Here is a 21,511-nt window from a genome sequence, read left to right as displayed (position 1 = left end):
AAACTCCGAGAGGTGGGCACCATTATCTCCATATTAGAGATGAGGAAATTGAGGCTCAGAAATTTTCACTGTAGGTGGTGAAGGCTGGATTCAAATCGAGATTTCCCATGAGATTTAATCCTGGGAAAAAGTAGTCACTCCTCAGTGCTTCTTATGTGTCATGGGAAAACACCTTATTCTTTGATTTTACTTAATCCCTATACCAACCATAACAGTTAGATATATTCTCTCAGTTTTACAGATGAGGAAACTGAGGCTCCAAGAGGACAAGGGCAGACCCAGCCCCTTCCCCTGCCATCTTGGTTGATGCTTTGGAAATCAGACAGATTACAGTAATCAACTAATGCCTGATGGGGCTCTGAAGACGAAAATCCCTTACTGAAAGTGCTAAGTAGAATGATTAAGTCGGAAGGTGGAATTAGCTGCGCAGGGGGAGGAGGCTGCAGTCGTGGGGAGAGGATTAGTAACTTGCTGCCCAATTAAGCCCCAGGCAAGCTGGGAGGAAAAGAAACTGAGAAGTTTATGGCTGCACGGTGCTGCTCCCACAAGAGAGAGTAAGTGACTGTGAGCCTGCAAGGCAGTGATCACACCCCAGGGTCCAAGGGATGGACGGGGGCAGTAGCCACAGAAAACAGTGGATCCCAGCATCCTTTGCCCTTCTCCCATTCATTTACCCATCAACAAATACTTACCAACCATCTGCTAGGTCTCAGGCACTGTGGATATAGCCAAGAACAAGAGAGAAAGCTCTCGTGAAGCCCTCAGCCCAGTGGAGGGAGACTGACGTTTAACTACAGTCACATATCAAGGAATTGTGCGTGTCTTTAAGTATAATAATGGTATTGTGATTGTATTTTATTAAGGAGTCCTAATTATTTACAGATACTTGCCAAAACTTATTTACGGATGAAATAATATGATGCTTCAAATTAATACAGGGAGGGGTTAGTGAGAGGGGGTAGCGGTGAAAAAGATTGGCCCTGAGTTGGGGATTGTTGAAGCCGAGTGATAGGTACACGAGGGCCATGTACTATGTTTTCTTTTATAAATGTTTACATTTTTCCATTTCAAAGTTTTTTTTAAATGGAGGCAAATAATTAGAACTCATGAGGAGTGCCACGAAGGAAACGCAAATAATGTGGTAAGAAATTATTGTATTAAAATGAGTGTCCACTGCTCATTGAGAACACAGACCATCAGGGTTCAAACCCACCCAGATTTCGGCTGGGGAGCCAGGGAATCAGTTTTTGGCAAGGCAGAGCATTGGAGCATCCTTAACCTAGGCTCTCCAAAGTAATCCCTTCTGCCGCTTCCCACCTTGCAGCGTGGGCTGGCAGTGTCCTAGAGAGAGCGCACTACCTTTCGGGCATCACAAGCAGCCTTCTGACAGACCAGGGTTCTGGAGAACCGAGAGCAGCCCCATGTTCCTTCACCATTTTGATGGACAGAAGAGGGGGAGGCCCCCGCCGCAGACCTGCACCCCCACCACCCATGCCTGAGCCATATTTTCTGCCACTGGCCTGCAGTGAACACTGCATCCTTGGAACACCCTCAGGGCAGTGGAGACGGCCACCCCACTCCACAGATGAAAAAAATAAGGCTCTGAGGGGTTAGAAAAAAATGGCCTAAAGTCACCAAGATAGAGGCCTGTGCTCTTGTCTGTGACCAGCCCCTACCTGTTAACACAGCCAACACTACTGGATCACTGAGTGGGGGGTGGGGGTGTTAATGGGCACCAACTCAAGTCCATCGGTGTTGAGGACCGCTTCCAAGGGTATTAACTTTTTGGCATTTCAGTTCACTTACTTGGCAGCCCAAGCGTGCACCACAGTCATAAAGCCCTACTAAACCCCCTGCTAGACCCCTCCCCCGGGAGGGCCTGTGGGTGGAATGCAGGGTGCAGAAGGGAAAAGCAGAGAAGCAGGCAAGGTACTTTGATATCTGATTGAAGGGCTTTAATGGGAACTGAAGGTCGAGGACGCCTTTGTGACAGGCCTTAGCAATGTATTCACCTAGTCACATGCTTTGTAAAATTAGCAAAAGTACTTTGTTGTTATTTCTTTTTACATTCTACTCAAGTATTCTTTTTGTGCCTAATTTTATATTTGCAATTTGTTATTCGTTCTCCTAAAGAGGGCTCCTCCAACTTGTCTAAGCTTCATTCCCCATAAAGGTTGGATTGGCCCTTGTAGGAAGGCCTAGCAGAAACCCAGACACACTTTTACTGAATTGAAATGACTATCCACTACTTGACTCATTAGGAACACAAACCACCTGGGTTTAAAACCACCTCGATTCAAATTCCAGCTCTGCTACTCTCTAGTGAGTCACTGCGGGTAAGGAGTCTCATCTATCTAAACTTCCGTTTAATAATGTACAAAATCGGGAGATCACTTTCCCTCCAAGAGCAAATGAAAAATAATAATCCCTGTTAAGAGCCAGGCCCACAGTAAGTGCTCAGTAATATGAATATCTTTTTTATTATTATTAGTTCCCATGGCTTATTCTTGTTTTTTATCATTTGCCTTATGATCTTCTCTTCCCTCCAAGTTCAGGTAGGAGTGAAGGAAATGCAGACGAGAAAAGGCAGCTTTCTCCGCGATTGGCAGGTCCACTCACTCTCCGCTTCCACGACAGCTCACCGGGTTCTACCGGCCCCGCCCCCTCGCTTGGCCGGCGGCCCCGTTGCTGGGCAACCACTGCCCACCCCTGCGCGGGATTGGCTGTGAGGCCCAACTTCCCAGCATGGCCTGCGGCTGCCGGAAGCCGTGCTCGGCCACCTGTTTCGTGGTGGGTGGCGGATGCAGATGCAGAGAGATCCAAGTGGACAACAAAGAAGTAGTGCTGGGAGAGGTTCACGGCCGAGTTGAGCGCTGCAGGCCCGGCCTCGCAGCGTGTCACTGGGCTGGATGGCCTCGCGGGGCTGAGCATCCGCCTCACTCGCCAGTCACGTCACAGCAGTGTGAGTGTCCGGCCGGTAGGAGCCCCAAGAAGACGTGGCTGAGTCCCGGAGGCAGCTTGGAGCTTCCGCTGGGCGGCCTGGGCCTCTCTCCAGCAGCCGGTGCTGCGCCGCCCTAGCTCTGGGCCCCGATGCCGGGAGGTCCAAACACACCTGCATCTATCCCACCAGTCAGCTCAGTAACCTGGGGTACAGTGACCTCCAGAAGCTTCTCTGCCTTCCTGGTACTGATAACAGCAAGTGATTAATACTAAGTGACATTATTATTGACTGTTAACTTTTTCCTCTTGATAAGCATTCTGTTATAGAAGCTTTCAGATCCTAAGAGATTCTCCCCATGTTGGAGAGATGAAGAAACTGAGGCTCAGGGAGGGATTTAATTTACCTTAACTCACTTGGCTCCACATAGGGCCAGATTTCCAACCCTGGGCTGTACAAGTCCAGAATCCAGGGTTTTATCCTAGAGGCTTCTTGGTGAGGAGTGATGAGAGGATGTCAAGTCATGGCCAAGGGCCAGGCACCTACTAGGCACTCAGACAAGGTTAGCGAGCAAATCATCAGAGTCGCAGTAACAAGTGATAGTAATACCTGCATTAAAGAGTGATTTGCCAGAGACAGACTACTTTGTCCACTTTGGACTGGATCAGTCAGAGACCTAACTGCCCATTCCACAGTTTCGAGTCCTTAAAATGTTGAAGCTGCTGTGTCGTCTACTTCCTCCTTCTCTCTACTTCTATTTTACCCTTTCCTGTCCTCTCTGCTAGTTCTTGCTAGCTCAAGGGCTGAAGACCTTTGCCTCTGATAATGGCCTGGCTTGTGCTGGAGTTTAAAGGGAACAAAGAATAACTTCCGAAGTTCTCACTTTTATTAGCTAAAATAAAAACAGTGAAAACACCAGCCACGAAAGGAGTGTTAATGGGGCCTGAAGTTAAAAGGGGGCCTTACCGAGCTCAGGGCCCCCGAGCAGATCAGTCTAGTTTTCAGCTCGGGTAGACGTGTGTTCTTCCTAAATGTCAGAGACACTCGCTCACTCTGGGACCTGGGGTCTCCTGTCTGGGCCTGTTTCCCTGCCTCTAAAATGAGAAGCCTGGATGATGTTTGCCATATTCAAGTGCCACCTGTATCTTTTTAATTTTCTTTAACTCGGTTGCTTTACTTACATTTACTGTAAAAGGCAAACTGTCATTAATGGAAAACCAATATCACCTGTCATACATAGAAGGCAAGAAACCATAAAGAGAAACACAAGTAAAAAGAAAACATTCTTCTCAAGTCTAGCAGGCAAGACCTTGACCTGTGGCCTGTTCTCATTTTGCTAAAAAGGGAGAATAGCAGAATAGCAAGTTTTAACACACTATTGAAGACATTCAAGCACTAAATTGAAAGTTTCTCCTGTGGGCACTCAGGATTCAAAGAGTTGAAAAGGGAAGAACTTCCACACACTGAGACTTTGGGGTGTTTTCTGCCCTGGCCCGTAGTACCTAGTCCCTCGGCAAAGCACCAGCAGTTCACTTTCGATCTTAAGAGAAACAGTGGCCGAGACAGTCATGTCATTCTCTAGTATCTGGTGTTTCCTCTGATTGTCTTAGGGTCTGTGGGGTAGGTGGGGAGCAGACATACCCCCTAGTGGGTCCACCTTTCCCCTCACACCTTGCTTCTCTATATAGAGCTACCCCAGGCACAGGTGTGAAGAAAAGTTCAGCAGAATTTGATGTGCCCAAAGGCTATTCAGCCTCTGCTGCCGCGTTACCCGGGGACCTCCCAGGACCGCAGGAGGCAAGTGGGACGGGGCAACTCTTCCTGTCCTACTTCTGGGACAAGGGAGACAGCTCACAGAGGCAGTGACTCCTCTTCCATTTGGGAGTTTCTGCACTGCCAGAGGGTGTCTGAATAAGAAGGGGACACCAGGAAAGGGTTTTATGTGAGGCAAAATGTGGATGATGTCACTATTGGCAGCAAGTCTGGGGAGAGTTAGGAGAACCCAAAAGGGCCTCAACTCGTGGCATGAAGAAGTTGGTGCCCACCTCTCACCAACTTACTTTCCCCTCTGTCGGCGGAGGACCTCTCTCCCTTCCAGGATGGAGGACCAGGAGGCACCACCCTTCCAATAGCTGCTCCCTGCACAAACATTGAGGCATCTAGGGCCTTCCCTACACCTCAGGATGGAGCCCAAGGCTTTTCTTGGTGACATCTAGTCCACACAGCTTAGGGGTGACCATGGTGGCAGCAGCATGAAGCTCCATCTTCCTACCCTAGAGCGGCACCGGCACCCTTTGTCTGGAAACGGCTGAGGCGGCAAAAGAGGAGGCCAGCTATCAACCAGTCTCTGCCCGCGATCCGTCCCGTGTGTGTCTCTAGTGGAAGAGAAAGGGTTTAAGGGGGAGAAGAAAGGGAACCCCTGAAATCTCTACAAATTTTTGCTAATCCTGGCTACATTTCCAAATACAGCACAGCTTCGAATATTTAGGAAGATAGAGGAGGGGAACTAGGAGACGAAGCCCAGACAAAGGGGAAAATAAGAGACAAAGGAAGTGGGATTCAAACTGCTAGTAATAGGAAGGGGCATTTGCAGGCCCAGGATAAGAGTATAAATGGAGGCACATATACCATATGTTTCCGTATATGCTATAAAATTACGTTCTTCCTTCTTCACATGCCTTTTTAAAAACCTGGCAGGTCAGGTTTGAATCTGGAATCTTCTGACTTAAGAGTTCTTCTCTGGAATGTGATGGCTCAGTCCCACATCCGGAGAGTTCCTCTGCACAAATGCGGGTAGCCCAATGCCTGTGTTCCGCCTCCGCATGAGTTGCGAACATGAGCCTGGGAGTGCCCTGGAGGGGTGGACCTAGGGAAGAGCCTGCCCAGGCCCGGGTTGCAGGTTTGAGCCCATTTAGGCAAGAGATTCAAGAGTCCCAAGTACCCAGAGCATGGTCCAGCAGGGGGAAGAGGTATGAGCCCCAGGCTGCCACGCCCCTTTGGTCCTATAGACTCCTTGCCCCATGGGATGAGGTGCAAGTGGATCTATGGGTAGTTTAATAAGAACGAGAGCTAATACCTTGTGTGCCTTTTGCAGTTCACAGGTGAGGATGCAGCGGCTCAGAGAGGTTAGCGATTTGCCCAAAGGCCCCCAATTGTAAGCCCTGTACTCTAGCTCTGTCCCTATTTCAAGAATTGAGGTGACTAGTCCTTACCCAACAGGGCAGAGCCTGTGGGTTTTGAGCAGCAAAAAAAACAAGGAAAGGGAAATTTCCTGACATCCTCACAAGAGATCGTGGGCTAGCCATCGAATACCAGCTGGAGGGGCACGAACAGGCTTGGCACCTTTGGTTTGCCATTTGACTGCTCCCGTCCCCTTTGCACATAGCTCTGTGAGCAGAAGGCAAGACACAGACACCCCTCTGGAAAACAACTCTGGTGTAGCAAGGCCAGACTTCTGCATTCTTTGCTCTTAGAATGTGAATGGAAAATGCAATTTCAGTTTTTGTTTCAAAAAGGGTTGCAGTTTGGTAATGGTTCATTTCCCTTTTCGAATCTCAGCAAAATGAAAACCAGTTACCACCACCTCAGCAGCCACTGAGCTCCAGAGAACAGGCAGACGGTGTGCCCCGGTCCCTGGCAGAAGGTGGCCCTGCACCCCCACCTGCTGCACCCCAATGATAGGAATGCCTGGGAGGGAGGAGACAACTTCCATCTTGTGAACTCCAAGCTGTGGGTTGGGGCTAACTTGCCCTCAGGCCTTACCCTTTCTTACCTGGTCCCCTCTGCCCTTCTCACCTCCCTCCTGAATATTTATGGTGAAAGGGGCAGGTGGTAAAGATGCCATTGAGGAGTAAAGCTACTGGGTGCCTACCTTTGGGGCTGGTGGAGAAGGTGAACTTGGTGCTTAACATGCAGAGGCTCTCCCCCGAATCTGTGAACATTTCTGAGAACAGTGATTGAGCGTCCACAGTACATTAACCACAGGGTCCGGCAGAAGTAAGGCCTGCTGGAGTGTGGTCGGTAGGGTGATAATATGGGTGTAATAATTTATAGTTTTAATCTGAACACTTACCTAAAATGTCATATGGTGTGTGAGTGTGATGTTGTTTGTTATAGAATTACATGTTTATGATGTTATAATAAAAAGGGGGCATTATTTGTGCCGGACCCTGTACTTTGAAGCTTTCGGAGCACTAGTTTCTCTCCCTGGGCCAGATGCGAGCCCCTGACAAGCCCTCGTTAGCCTTTGGTGGTGCAGCGCAGTGGTTCTCCCAAGTGGGGTCTGAACTCACAGCCTCCTAGGAGCTGGTGATTAGCGCAGAGTACACACCAGGCTCAATTCTAAATGTTTTCTTTGCATCCCCACTATATCATTTAGAGTACAGCCAGACCCGAGACCGGTACCCAAGACCGGTGCTACGATTGTCCCCATTGTCAGATGAGGACACAGAGTCAGGTTGAACTTGCCCATGGTCAAGTTCAAGTTGCAGCTAGAAGTGGTGAGAGTTGAAACCCAGGCCGTGTGGCTCCGGAGGGCAGACTCTAGGAGCTACTACGGGACCGAGGGGATCTGTGTGCCTGGCCACACGCTCATGATAAAGGCAGCATTGGTATCAGAGTGTCCATTTTTCCAGCTGAGGCTTATGAAAAAGTGGCTTGTCCAGAGGTCAAAGTGACGGACAGAGCTTGGTGTGGGGTCCTGGATTTCCAGCTTTCTGCCCCCTGCACTCGGCCTAGGTCAGGCATGTCTGAGCAGGACCCAGGCAGGGGTGTGGGCATCAAAGAGCAGGAATCAGAACTGGAGGTGCTGGCCCAGGCAGGCACTGGGCCTGGGGTCAGGAAGGAGGTGTGTACCAAGCGCTGGGTGCAGGTGCAAGAGGCTGCCCAGGTGGGAGGAGGACACGTCTGTGAGGCTCTGCGACATGCCAGGTATTGTATATACAGTATCAGGGCTTGTTTAACCCTCACAACAGCCCGAGAGGACACTCATTTTAGAAACGAGTGTCAGCAAGACCGGCCAAAGTGGTCCAGCTAGGAGGTGGCAGAACCAGAATTCCAGCCTCGGTCTGGGCGCCTGAAAGCTACGGCTGTCTACTTCTCAACCCCACGCTGCAGGTCTGGAGTTCCCTCTATCTTCTGGTCAAGGGCACTTCTCAGTGGAGTGCACGGACCTGGTGGGTCAGCTGGCTGGATCTCGTCCGGCAGAAAGCATGGCCACCTTCATCATTATTCTGTGGGGTCAAGTCCACTGTAGCCTGAAGTTGAAGTCCTCCTCACAGGCTGATGCTGCCTTCACACCTCCCAAGTGGCGGACACATGGGTGGCAGCAGAGGGTGCCCTGTGCCTCTGAGTCCCCCTGCTGCACGGCTGTGAGCCCAGGGGCAGCTTTGCCTGCGTGGGCTGGGGAGTGGGCGTGACTGGGCGTGGCAGGCTGGCGCAGTGGCACAGCAGTCACAATGTCAGGACTTTTGTCATCCCCTTTACAGATGAGGAAATATGCTCAGAAGGCCACGTGACTGACTCACACAGCTGGTCCTGGGTGGGTCTGGGAGCAAGGCTTCCGTACCCCCAGGCTGTTGTGTCCCACAAGCCCGTGTCCTAAGACAAGTCCATCGGCAGCAACCGTGCTGGGGCGACCTTAGCAGCAAGGGCTGGTGTGGGGGAGGTGTGGGACCAGGAGGGCAGGGCCCAGAAGCAGCCAGAGACCCTATGCCTGAGGAGCGGTGTGAGTGGGCCTGACGTGGGCCCAGGGTCAGGCCCCATGGGGGCTCAGTCCCCTGGGGGTCCAGCCAGCTGCATTGATCAGATCAGGCCAGAGCCAGTGCCAGGGTTCTGGGCAAGATGTTTTCTCGGCAAGAGTCCAGGCAGGCCATAGAGTGAGGCATAGGAACAATAGGTGTCAAGAACCAAGAAGAGTCAGAGCTCAACTAGGGGAGCAAGAGAGCAGGGTGGGTGAGGACTTAGGAGCTTAGGAAGATCAGGTTTGACTATTCTGTGCCACTTAGGAGCTGAGTGACCTTGGGGAAGTTACTTAACCTCTCTGAGCCCCACTGTACTCAGTGACCGGTAGGGAAGATCATGCAGGTAAAGCACTCGTCATAGGGTAGCACTGGGCAGGCGTCTGGGCAGCTGTGGACAGGCTGCCCTGGACCCTGCGTCTGTGGCCACATGACTAGTCCCTGCCTCCACCTGCTGGCAGCGCTGAAATTCCTTCTGGGATCCTGCTGGGGTCTAAGCTGGACTTGGAACTAGACCCACTTCAGTCAGTCGGGGGAGGGCAGCAATGACTCTGCCCTGAGCAAAACAGGCACCAACGACGCTGCCACCAAGGAAGTGATGGTGGAAAAACGGATACCAGACCTTTTCACTCAGAAAGCCCACAAAGTAGAGATGAGCACTAGGCTTCCAATTAATGTCCGCTGCAATAAAATCTCTCTCTTCTAGTTGGAGTTCTCTATAAAAGCATTACATGGCCTCAGAAGCCTGGGGACCGTGGGATTCTGAGCCTACATAGGCTTCCCTGCAGAGACCTCCTCCTCCATCAAATCCAAACCAATTAATTAGGATGCCCTGAATCTTCTCTGGGGAGCACTGAGCTGAAGCTGGCAGCATGAAGGGTCGTTGCTAATAACACCCACCCCTGGCTCAAGTCCCATCATGTGCCCTTTCACATAGGAACTGGCGTTTTCTTTAGAAGCACTGTCACTTACTAGTTGACAACCAAGAGATAACTAACTTGGCTGCCTCTGACTTTGTTGAATAAAAAGAGGTAAGTGAAAACGTGTATGGTCTGGAAATATACAAGGGCATGCACTAAAAACTGCCACTTGGATTGAATCCAAGAATAGACAAAGGCGACTTCACAGGAAACACCGCCCCCCCCCCCCGCCCACTTCTCACACTGGAAAACCCTCTTCTCCTTAGCAAGTTTTGTAGACTCCCCAGAACATGTGAGCTAGTTCCACGAGCCTGCCTGGGTCACATGAGACTTGAGACCCACGGCAGCCAAGCCCCAGGAGTGGCTGTGACAGTGCCTGGCAGACAAGGATGCCGGAGCTCCACTTCCTGCCCTCCGCCTGGAGATGGATTTTTCTTTTCCTTCCTTGCTCCCAGGGAAGGACTCTTTGTGAAAGCCCACTAAGGTGAGCAACAAAGAGCAGTGGGCAGGCACCTGGAGAACCCTCCCACCAGCCAAGCGGCTGGCCTGTCCCAGCTCACAGCAGCCCTCTCCCCCCAGGGCAGGGGGCACTGCTGTGTCCAGTCACCTTGGCTGCCCCAGAGCCGCATCACCATGCCACCTCCCTCTTCCCTGCTCTCCACGCTGACTTCAAATCATTTAATCAGCAGACATCTCCTCTACTTCTGAAAGCTCTCCCCCTTTAACAGGGCATGCAAGACCCCTCTGTTCCTTCTCGTTAGCCCCAGGGGGCCCACGTCTCTGAGCTCAGAGGCTGCTGCTGCACTTGAATGCAGACACACTGCCCGTTTGGAGAGCACCTGTGGTTGAAGTCAGTCCCTAGCCAGACGGGTGCCCCAAGTGATCAACAGCATTCGAATTGGTGAGGACTTTGACGGGGAGCAGAGGGGAGAGGGAAGGACTTATTTTTAAATGCTTTTTACTATATATTTTTAGGTATCAAGTTTCAAGGGTGTCCTCTTTTATTCTCTGCCCAAGAAGAGGGAGTGTGCACCAGCCCGAGGCGATGGGGAGTGTAAGCTGCGGCCCCTGGGTGGACGGCTGACTGCACCCCAGTCTACTCGGCTGTCTGCGGGGCATCGCAGAGCCAGCACACTTCAGAGTGGGCTCATTTATGCCTCTAGGGTTGCCACTTCTTGGGGACAAGCTCTGTTCTTTCTGCACGACTCTGGAGGAAGAACTCCTGGTCTGATCTAGTTCCTTTCTCTCTCTGATTGCCAAGCCAGCCTGCTCCCCCACGGAACAGCTTTGTGGAAGCCTCCAAGGACCTGAGAACCACACCTAGATGACTGTTCCTGGCAGGTGACGGCAAACATGGGGCCACAGAGCCCGAGGGTCACCTTTTGAACCGACAGCTTCAAAAGAGACAACTACTCAGGACGAAGCAACATGCTGTTGACCGAAGCTTCAGAGCTCTACTGACCTCAATAAAAAATAAATATGGAAGTGCAGGAGCTGGCGGCCCCACTCTGGATGAGGCCCTGAGCTGAACACCTTCTGCCCCTCTACCCACTCTCCACCATCTGCGCCTGCTCCTTGGCGGTGGTTCAGGCCGCAGGGACTGGGAGGAGATTGAAGGAGACAGGAGGGAGAAGGAAATTCACCCCTTATAGGTCACAGCAGATTGGATGAACCCCCTCCTCGGGGCCCTACACTTACTCTTCAAATATCCTCAAATTACCCATTTTGAGTATTCTTCCCTGCCACGACCCTAACATAGACACCCCATTAAATGCCCAGGAATTTACAATGCCCTTGGACCAGTGCCCACGTTGTAAACATCAAGTTAAAAGACGCAGCCCTGACCCAGGCCACAGGCCACTTTAAACAGCCCTATTTGGAAACCCAGGCCTGTCACACTTGGCCTCTGGTACTGGGGGACCTTCTGGAGCCCAGGCTTCAGGACTGAAGGTCCCCTGGAAGACCTGTCTTCCTGGTGTTCCAGTCTGGTTGGTGGGTGCCCTCTCACCCACGGAAGGAAGGGTCTGCACAAGCTTGGGTTCTGGCCCTGACAACTGGCCATCTCATGGGGACTTCTTTTCCGGGGGGACCCTCCAGTTAGGGAGAGCTGAGGATTCTCACATCTTGCTGTTGGCTGGAAGGAGCAAGGCTGGGTTTTGGCACTTACCTGAGCCAAACACTGGCAACACAGCCCCCAGGAGGCTGTAAAGAAAGGCGGGGTGCAACCGTCAGCTAGGACAGTGATACCCCGCATTGTGCCTGTGTAACTGTGTCTTATCCAGATGACTCTTGGTCTTCTTCAAAAGTCTCAGGAGTGTTTTGTTGAAGTGTCTGGAATGCCTCTACTTGGCACGGAGCATGGTCCCCAGCTCCCTGGGGAGACGAGGCCCGGGTATGCTCGGCCCTCTGCACTGAGGCCAACCCAAGACCGCTCTGCGTGTCACCTGAACCCTCCGGGCAGGTCCTGCCCCTCTCACTGAGCTCACACCCACTCTCTTGCCATTGACCCCCTCTAGATGAGATGCACAAGCAGGGCAGAGCAGGCCGAGCCGAGTACTAAGCCCACATACATGTAAAAGGACATCACCACCCCCGTGGCCTCGGCCAGCTCCCTGGACACAATCTTAGGCCCATAGATGAGGGCCAGGGTGCTGAGGTAGCCGTTGCTGAGCCCCAGTAGGGAGCCGAATAGCACTGGGTAGATGTCGGACGGGAAGACCACTGTCTGCAGGTGGACGCGGGGCTGGAAGTTGCAGAACATGAAGAGGGGGACAAGGCTGGTCCGGAGCAGAACCAGCGCAGGGAGCACCTTACTTCTGGGCCCCGGCACCTGGATCCAGGCTGTGATCTGCCGGCCACACAGGTCAGCAAAGTTGAACAGGAGGAAGGCAGTGATGGGGACGAAGAACTTGGTGGTCCACGGTGAGCCCGAGTCCTTGTTGAGGGACTCGATGTTGGTGGAGACGGCGGGGAAGATGACGCTGGTGATAAAGAAGAGGTAGACGACACAGAAGCCCAGGCCTGCTGTCCTCTTTAGGATGGGGCGGAGGGGTGGTGTTGGGGAGCAGCTGGATCTGGGAGCCACCAAAGGGGCATTGGGGGAGTCCTGGAATGGCGGTTCTTCACCAGAAAACACGTGGGGGGGGCACACGGGCCTCATGTAGTACCTGCAGGGAGACAGACACGTGGTCAGAGGGCTCCAGGAGGCTTTCTAGGGATGGTGGGGTGGAGGGGGGGACCTTTAGGCCCAGCGTGGAAAGCCCAAACCCCTGATGGCCGGCAGCTCCAGAAGGCTCTCAGACGATTTACATGCTACAGGGTGGCCAGGGGGAAGCCGGCACAGTCCCTGACCTGCCTGTCCTGGTACTCCCCAAAAGGCTGGGCTCCACCCAGCCCGTCGTTCTGTGGTGGTGGCGGTACCCCGAGAAGGGTCAGAGGAAACCAACTCTGACCGTGGATGGCACGGCGAGCCTGGGCTCCAGTCCCAGCTCACTTGCTTTTTGTTTTGTTTTGGGGGCAAGGGGGTGGACATAAAATAGCATTTAAAAACACAAATTTTTAAAATTATATAAGTAATACATGCTTGATGCAACGAACCCAAATACCATGGAAGAGAAAAGATGTAGTAGAACGAGAACTCTCCCCTCGGGTCTCTGTCCTCAGAGGTACCGATCGTTAAAAACCCGGTGTTTACCGTTCCACACATGCGCAAACTCCCTGTACCTCCCCACGGTTATGTTCTTAAGCAAAAGTGGCCTCAAACATACATACCATAAAACTTTCTGCAACAGTATAATTCCTAAATATATAAAAGATATATAAACACATCACGTAACTGCACAAATACATTCATAATACATTCATAACTATGATACATCAACGGACGCATGTAATTGTCCAAAGAACACCGTGTGGCCAGCCTTCCACACGGGACACAGGGCTGCACGTCTCTGCTGCACTGCTGCCTGGCATTTCACCGAAGGGACAGACACTTCAACCGCTGCCCTCCTGGTGGACACGTAGATCCGCTCCAGTCTGTTTCTACTACGAATAAAGGCGCAGTGAATATCCCTGCACGTAAATCCTTGCGTGCACATAGTAGTATTTTAGACGGGCAGATTTCTAGGAGAGTGACTACTGGATCAAAAGGTTTGTACTTTTTGCCCTGGCCGATGTGTCTCAGTTGTTTGGAGTGTCCTGTAAACCAGAAGATCATGGGTTCGAGTCCCAGTCAGGGCACATGCCTGGGTTGTGGGTTTGGTCCCCACTCAGGGTGTGTATGAGAGGCAACCGGTAGATGTTTCTCTCTCTCTCTCTTCCTCCCTTCCCTCCCTCTAAAATCAGCTAGCGTGTCCTCAGGTGAAGATTTTTTTTGAAGATTTTTTATTTATTTCTTTTCAGACAGAGGAGAAGGGAGAGAGAGAGGGAGAGAAACATCAGTGTGTGGTTGCCTCTTGAATGCCCCCCACTGGGGACCTGGCCTGCAACCCAGGCATATGCCCTGACAAGGAACCGAACCGGCGACCCCTTGGTTCACAGGGCAGTGCTCAATCCACTGAGCCACACTGGCCAGGACTGAGGTTTTTTGTTTTTTTTTTGTTAAAGGTTGTACCTTTAAAATTTTGATTGCTATTGATGACTTGCTCTCCAAACATGTAGGACTAATATATCTCTACTCTGTTTGACCCACCTACCCTACCCTTTTAATCTCTATGAGAGCACCTATTTATTTCTTTTAAAAAGCTGACAACAATTTCTAATCACTGTGTTAGTTTACTGGCTTATCTTCTGTCTCCTTTAATAGAAGACAGCTCCCGAGGGCAAGAACCACATTTGGCTTTTTCCAGCTAAATCTCCAGGCACAGAATAGCCTTCAAAACATAATTTTTGAAAGAACCGATAAGCCTATAAAAGTGTCTTTTCTCCATATCCTCAATACTGAATATTATCCATCTTTTCAATTTCTGCCACTCTGATCAAAGAAAAGGCATGGGTCACACTGCCTTGCTGTGTGACCTTGTCTGAGTCACCGAACCTCTCTGGGCCTTGGGTGTCTGAAAACCAGGAGACATAGGCTAACTGTATTAAGATACCTCAAACGGAAGGCTTGGTATGGGCATGGGAGAACAGCAGCTTGGTGATGGCTGGGTTCTGACTTCAGTCCCTCTTTACCTGCCCATGCGATCTTGGGCCAGGTATCTTCTTTTTGGGCCCGTTTCCTCCTCTGTAAAATGAGGGGTTCTGCAGCCAGGACCTTTTGAGATCCCTGTCAGTCCTCTCATCCTAAGAGCCTATAGATAACAAGTGGGTTGGTGGGAGGATTCCTCCCCAGAACCACACTTCCACGTGATACTGAGCAGGGCGTTTTGGACTTGAACCCTGTTGTGTTTCACAATCACCCCTAGGGAGAGAGACATTCTTACTTCTCCCTCTCCTCAGTGGCAGGCCCTTGCCTTAAGTCTGCTCTGAGGAAGCTCCCTACCAAGTTCCTCTGGTTGAAGCTCTTCCTCCTAAGTTCGTCCAGACCTAACTGTCTCATCTCACCCTATCAAGGTCACCAGCCCCCAGCACTGCAGGAGGCCCAGTTCCCAATTCCCCCCGGGTGGGGTGGGGCAGCCAGGCCCTTCTGGCACAATACCCGCGGGCTCCCTTTTTTCTTTTAATACTCACTTGAGGATATTGTCATTGATTTTAGGGGGGTTAGGAGAGAGATAGACAGATAGACAGACAATGTGAGAGAGAAACATCAACTGGTTGCCTGCTGTACACACCCAACCGGGAACCCTCAGGAATCTAACCCTCAACCTTATGGTGTATGGAACAATGCTCCAACTATCCCCCCCTTTTTTTCTTTTAAGATTTTATTTATTTAGACAGAGGGGGAATGGAAGGAGAAAGAGAGAAACATTCATGTATGGTTGCCTCTCATGCGCCCCCTTCTGGGGACCTGGCCTGCAACCCAGGCATGTGCTTTGACTGGGAATTGAACCCATGGCCCTTTGGTTCACAGCCCACACCAATCCACTGAGCTACCCCAGACAGGGCTCCAACTATCCTTTTTAAGGCAGATTTAGTCTGAGTAGCCCCAGGATCACAGCTCCCTCTAAAGCTCCATCCCCAGCTGATTTGCTATAAAACCAAAAGGCTTGAGCAAAGTGTTAATCAGCAGAGAAACAGAAGCTTCCATGGGACAGCATAGCTCTGGGTATTCGCTCTCTCACATGCTCAGCTGGGAAGGATTCTGGCCTGTTCAAGTGAGACTGAAATCCAGGGTGACTAACTGTTCCAGTTTGCCTGAGACTGTCCTGGTTTTAGCACTGAAAGCCCCTCACCCTGAGAGCACCTTCGGCCCCAGGCAGACAGGCAAGGCTGGCCACCCCATTGCAAACAGACCCATGCAAACTACTCTGAAAACAGGACGGGGAGCAGTGGAAGGTGTGGCGGGAAGCTCCTGCCTTCTGTTCAGTCAGTGACTCAAAATAATTTCATCAGCAGTGACAAGGTGCCAGGTAGGTGTGCTGGAGGGGACAGTGAGCCAGCCAGAACCCGGGATTCATAGGGACATCCTCGTGAAGCACAACTGGGCAATTTCTGACGGCAGCCTTGAAGGAGCAGGGGAGGGGATGGGCAAGCTCATGGGTCTGTAGCCACCTGGGGGTCACAGTGTCAAGTTGCTCAGGCCCCTTTTATCTTCCTGGGGCCACTGAGGCCAGCCTGGGTTATAACAATCCTCAAACTGCCCTGGTAGAATTGGAGTTCAGGTGGTTAGCAAGGCGACTTTCTCACAGGGACAGGAGGAAGGGATGATGAGGACAGACACTCGAAGTCACAAGCCAGAGCTACGACATGATGCGGTGGAAGCGGTGCAGCTCTGGAAACAGCTCCGGGTTCAAATGCCTGCCTGCCGCTCAGCAGGTGAGCAGCCTGAGCATGTCTGTTAACCCTCTGGAGCCTCCGTTTTCTCATCTGTAGAATGGAAACCACAGTAACCACGGCACACAGTCTTCATGTATAATAAGTGGAGGAAAAGTACACATGAGCGGCTTAGCTGAGGCCACCCCACAAAGCAGGTTTCCTGCGGCCAAGGGCAGAGCCAGGACCCGAGCTCTCCCCGGCTCTGCTGGCTCGCACACTGTGGGACCCAGATCAGTCACCTGGCTTTCTCTGTCTCCGTTTCTCCACCTGTGAAATGGGGGAACAACTCCTGCCTTTCCTCCATCAAAGAAGATAATGGATATGAAAATGTATTGAAAAAACACGAAAAAAGTCAGGAGTTGTTTCTAAAGACAGCAGGAAGCAAGAAAGAAGAAAAGTGACAGACAAAGCAAGAGAGAACCTGAGGTGAGAAGAGAGGCCCTGCAGGGTGGAGGGAGGCCCGAGAGGCGGCGGTTAAATAGGCAGGCTTGTGGTTGGGCCTGAATTCTGATGCTGCTGCCAATGGGCTGAGCAGTGGGACTCAGACAAGCAATCCAACCTCTCTGTGCCGGGCTTTCTCATACCTGAATGGTAACAGTCACGGTAAACCGTAACGCTGCATCCTACGAGGAACAGGTGTGTGGGTAGCGAATGAGAGCCGAGCTGTCGGGCCAAGGTGAGCACAACGCTGGGGCAGCGGAGGGGCTCTGTGAACGGAGCTCTTGTTCGTCATTCGGATTCCTCAGTCCCACCACCTGCCCTCCCTGTCTGAAAATTCGCAACTCAGACCCATTGGCCAGCCAGTTTATTGAGCAACTACTACAGGCCAGCACAGCTGGAGACACCAGGACACAGCGGTGAACAAACCTACACAATTTCTGCCCGCAGGGAGCTCACACTCCAGCGGGATATGGGCAGTAAACAAGGAAACAAACATGACACCTAATCAGATGACAATGCCAGTAAATAATAAAAAGATACAATCACATAAAAGACAGAACTGAGAGAGCGAGAGGCGGGCCTCACCTGGCGTACTCCAGCCGCGGCAGCAGCAGGTAGAGCCCGATGCAGAGGCCGAGGAAGATGTCCGCAGTCAGAAAGAAGGCCAGGGTGCTCTCCGTCACATCATTGGACAGGGCCAGGTCCACCAGGGAGGCCACGGCACTGATGGTGCCGCCCATGGCTCCTCCTGCAGAGAACACAGGACCCCAAGGAAAGGTGAGGGTGGGTCCATCTTCCCTGCATTCAGGCCTGCCTCCACTCTGCTCAAGTTTAACAGAACCAAAAGAAAGTTTCTCCCTTGTGAGAAGAATGCTGCCATTCTCAGAGAACCCAGCACCCTCGGCAGACGGGGAGGGCTTCTGCAGCCCTGAGCTCTCTGACTGTGACGGCGCATCAGTTCTTATGGCCCAGGGTCTCTCTGATGGGCTTGTCAGAGGGCTGCTGTCTGAGGGGGCAAGTGGCCTCCAAGGTTTTGCCTGTTTTCTGGTTTTACCTCTGACCCTTGACCCTCCATCTCTCCTTATTGCCCCGCTGCTGAGGTCAGACATTTTAGATTCGGGGCAGGGCGTCTCAGAGAACACCTCTTCAGCGCGCACTGCCACCCACCCAACTGGGAAGGAGGCTCAGGGCGCGTCTCAGCACAGGCTCCACAGCTGCCTCTGAGCCAGGCCAGCCGATCTGGGCAGTCCTCGATGGTCACGGGTCCCTGTGCCGCCCACCCGTGCACTCACGGAACTTACCTCGTGCCCCACGGCGGGTGTGGCACCGTGCATGTGTGAGCCCGTGGGTGTGTGTACACACACATCCTATCACACACACACATACCCTCACTCGCACTTTATCACATGTACATATACTCACACAGTGTCATATACATACGCCCACGCACACACAGTAACACACATTCCCAGTCACATGTATACTCACCTACACTGTCACACTCCTACATACACACGCACACTCACACACTCACTCACATGCAACTGCTCCACCACCGGAATGCTCTCTTGCTAGGCTTTTACCTGGGACCCACGTGGCCGTGTGGCACCCCACACTTCACTGCTACCTAACAGAGGAGGCAGCAAAAGCTAGGGGACCCAGGGATCCAGGACCCAAACTGATGTACGTCTGACCCTTGACTCTGCCGCTTGCTCACTGTGCCCTGGGTGCTAACGTGACATCCTGGATGTCAGCCTGCCCCTCTGTGATGTGGGGTAACAGCACCTGCCTTCCCTGCCTTCCTCTCCGGACTAAGGGAGAGGGTGTTCGGAAAGGGCCCGGCACAGAGTGGACTTTCAACAAATGCTGGTCGCCCCCTTTGCCACAGCCATGCAGCAGTTTTGGGGGTGAAGGAAGTGTCCTCCTTTTCTGCTGAACCCTCCCAACCGTGGGTGACCAACTTCTGCTGGCCCAGAGTCAGTGGTTAGCTGATGGGTTCCTTATCCCTCCCTGCCTCTGTTTACTTGCCTGGAAAAGGTGCTAATGCTCGTCCTGTCCTCCAGGAGACCGCAGTGAGGGGGAAGTGGGACAATGAATAGAAAAAGCGCTGAACGCAGACACAACCATCAGCACCAGCACAGTAAATGCCTGGTGACTAAGTTGGACTGACTGGCTGAATGAATGAATTTCGATTCTCAAGGAAGCCAGAGACGGCTGACTGCAGACAGCAAACAGCACACTGCTCCGTGTGGGCATGAAGTGCTTGGTCGTTTCACGGGGCAGCTCGGGCTGGGCACCACTCTGGCCCGGTGTTGCATGGAAGAGGAGTGGGAGAGGCACGGCGGCCGTGGCCCTCGTCCCCCATGCTGCCCATCGTCGCTGCCTCCCCCACACTCTGCCTGGCATCTCCGTGGCTCTGCAGGGAGCAGCCCACGGCACTGGTGGATGATCCCAACCTTCCCGAAAGGAGCTCTATTAGCCACAGGCTGGGATTTGAAGGAAGGCAAAGAAATAGAAGTTAGCATAGTGATCGAGAGCCCAGACTCAAGAACCAGAACATCTGAGTCCAATCCTGGCTCCACCACTTCCGGCTGTGTGATCTTCAGTGAGTCTCTTAACCTCTCTGTGCCCCGTTTCCTCACCTTTAAAGTGGGGACGTTAATAAGACCCACGTCTTAGGGCTGTCCGAAAGATGAAAGGGTTGCTACGTGTGAGCGCTCCGAGGAGCGCCTGGCACAGAGAAGGACCAAATAAATCCTCTCGGATTCTCAATCAGGTGTTCGCATGTTCCTGTCGTTACTACATCAAAGCAGCAGCAACAGGGTAGACCCTTTGCCAAGAGGCTGCCAACTTCTGAGAAGCTGTAATCCGCACCTCGGCGTTTTGTAAGAACGGGGTTAAACTTAGTAAGACACGCGCCCGAGGAAGAGATCTAACATCACTGCCTATTGATTTTCCTCTCTCTCCCCAACTTGTAGAGAATTTGCAATGTTATCATCAGCAACAAACCAGGCCTCGGGGAGCTCATCCTTCATGACTCCCTACTTTTATCTCATCAGTTATGGAAATACATGCAAATGAGGGGCTTCAAAAAACACTAGTACAAAATGAATGAATTGTTCCTCAGATGCCAACGCAGGCGGAATTCACAGATGGGCTCCTCTGGAGGAGGAACACGGGCTGGTGAGGTGGCTCTGGGGCCTCTGGGAGGGTGGACACCAGGGACTCTCCGGGGTGACAGGTGCCCCGTGGGGCTGCACACAGTGACGACAGTGGCCCAGGGCCCAGGGTAATTACGATAGAAGTCTGAGTACTGGATTTCAACACTTTCAAAAATGGACTTTCTGAACAGTTCAGGGAGTGTCCCCCTTCTCTAGAAGATTCGCAGGTGGCCAGATGAACTTGAAAGACCCCTTGCCAACATAAAAGGGTGTGTTTGGTCACTGGCCCCTGACAGGTAATGAGCAAGGCTGACATTGTACTGAAAACCGTATCTCCCAGCAGGATGGAGGGAGATGAGGGGACAAGAGCTTCTCTCTGAGACGGGTGACAGAAGGGATTAAAGCGGCACGTGGTGGCCATTGCCTTCAGCCTAGGCATGTCCTTCTCGAGGCATTGCTAGGGAATATATTGACTGTACTCCAGAAACTTAGCAATGGGTCCATTCTTATTTCCTTTTAGGCCCAAGGGTTTCCCAGGATAGAGCCAGAAGCCTAATCCTGTATCAAAAATGGCAAATAGATTTGAGGCCACATCTAACTCTGCTCCGTTGACAGTAACTGTCTCCAGTGCTGTGTTGAGAAGGATTTAGAGGCTCAGGAGGAAAGATACAGACCGATTAGTGATGTCTAGCCCCGGCGTGGGAGTGGGAAGGAGGCACGTACTTGTTGAGGTATTTGTCATGCCTGCCACACACTACCTGGCATTATTCATTATGGGCACACAGCAGATTCTTTGCGAAATTCTTCTCCAGTGAGCAAATGCTCACAGCACTCCTTCACACAGCAGGGACATGCGGGGATGCCGAACCGAGCAGCCGAGGCCTCTTGCTTTAAGGGGTGGTGGTCCCTTGGGAACGCACAGACTCTTGCTGACCCAGCTCCTTTTTATCTTGTTGGAACCTCTTGGTGAGAGAACGGAACTGCTAAGGGCCAAACAACAGGCTCAGGATCGGCACCAAAATTTCAGCTAGAAGGCTTGGCCCAAGTCACACGTCACCACCCTGCAGAGTGCCAAAGTTCAGGGCCACAGGAGTTTATTCGCTAGGCTGGCAGCTCCTGAGAGGCTGAGTCTTGGTCATCTTTGAATCCCCGGCACATGGCAGGTCTTCTATAAAATCAGAAGGCAGAAAAGACAGATAGAAGGGAGGAAGGAAGGAGAAAGGAAGGGGGGAAAGGTAAGAATAGAAAAATAAAGAGAAGGAGAACAGGAGAAGGGAAAGGGGGAGGTGGCTGCAACTCTGTGCTCCCTCCCACCCGCTGCTGACAGTGTAATTTTCATTATACTCAGCTCCCACTGAGACAACGTGGGTCTGTGTTCTCTTCTCTTCAGTCCTGACG

At 52.0% G+C, this 21,511-nt stretch overlaps 1 protein-coding gene across 1 annotated transcript in view; it reads right to left on the bottom strand.

Annotated features, from left to right (window-relative positions):
- Positions 1 to 1,940: 1,940 nt before the first annotated feature.
- SLC29A3 (solute carrier family 29 member 3) overlaps positions 1,941 to 21,511 on the bottom strand; it is a 51,890-nt gene continuing 32,319 nt past the window's right edge. Inside the window, exons 5-6 of the mRNA XM_024561020.3 lie at positions 17,538 to 17,700; positions 1,941 to 12,763 (exon numbers count right to left, since the gene is read on the bottom strand). Of these exons, the coding sequence (XP_024416788.2) occupies positions 12,109 to 12,763; positions 17,538 to 17,700 (818 nt within the window). The 3' untranslated portion in view covers positions 1,941 to 12,108. The remainder of the gene's footprint in view (positions 12,764 to 17,537; positions 17,701 to 21,511) is intronic.

The sequence above is a fragment of the Desmodus rotundus genome, chromosome 4, assembly GCF_022682495.2.
Source record: "Desmodus rotundus isolate HL8 chromosome 4, HLdesRot8A.1, whole genome shotgun sequence".
Lineage (NCBI taxonomy): Eukaryota > Metazoa > Chordata > Mammalia > Chiroptera > Phyllostomidae > Desmodus > Desmodus rotundus.
Note: the sequence above shows the minus strand (reverse complement) of the source record. Positions and strands in the feature narration are given on the sequence as shown.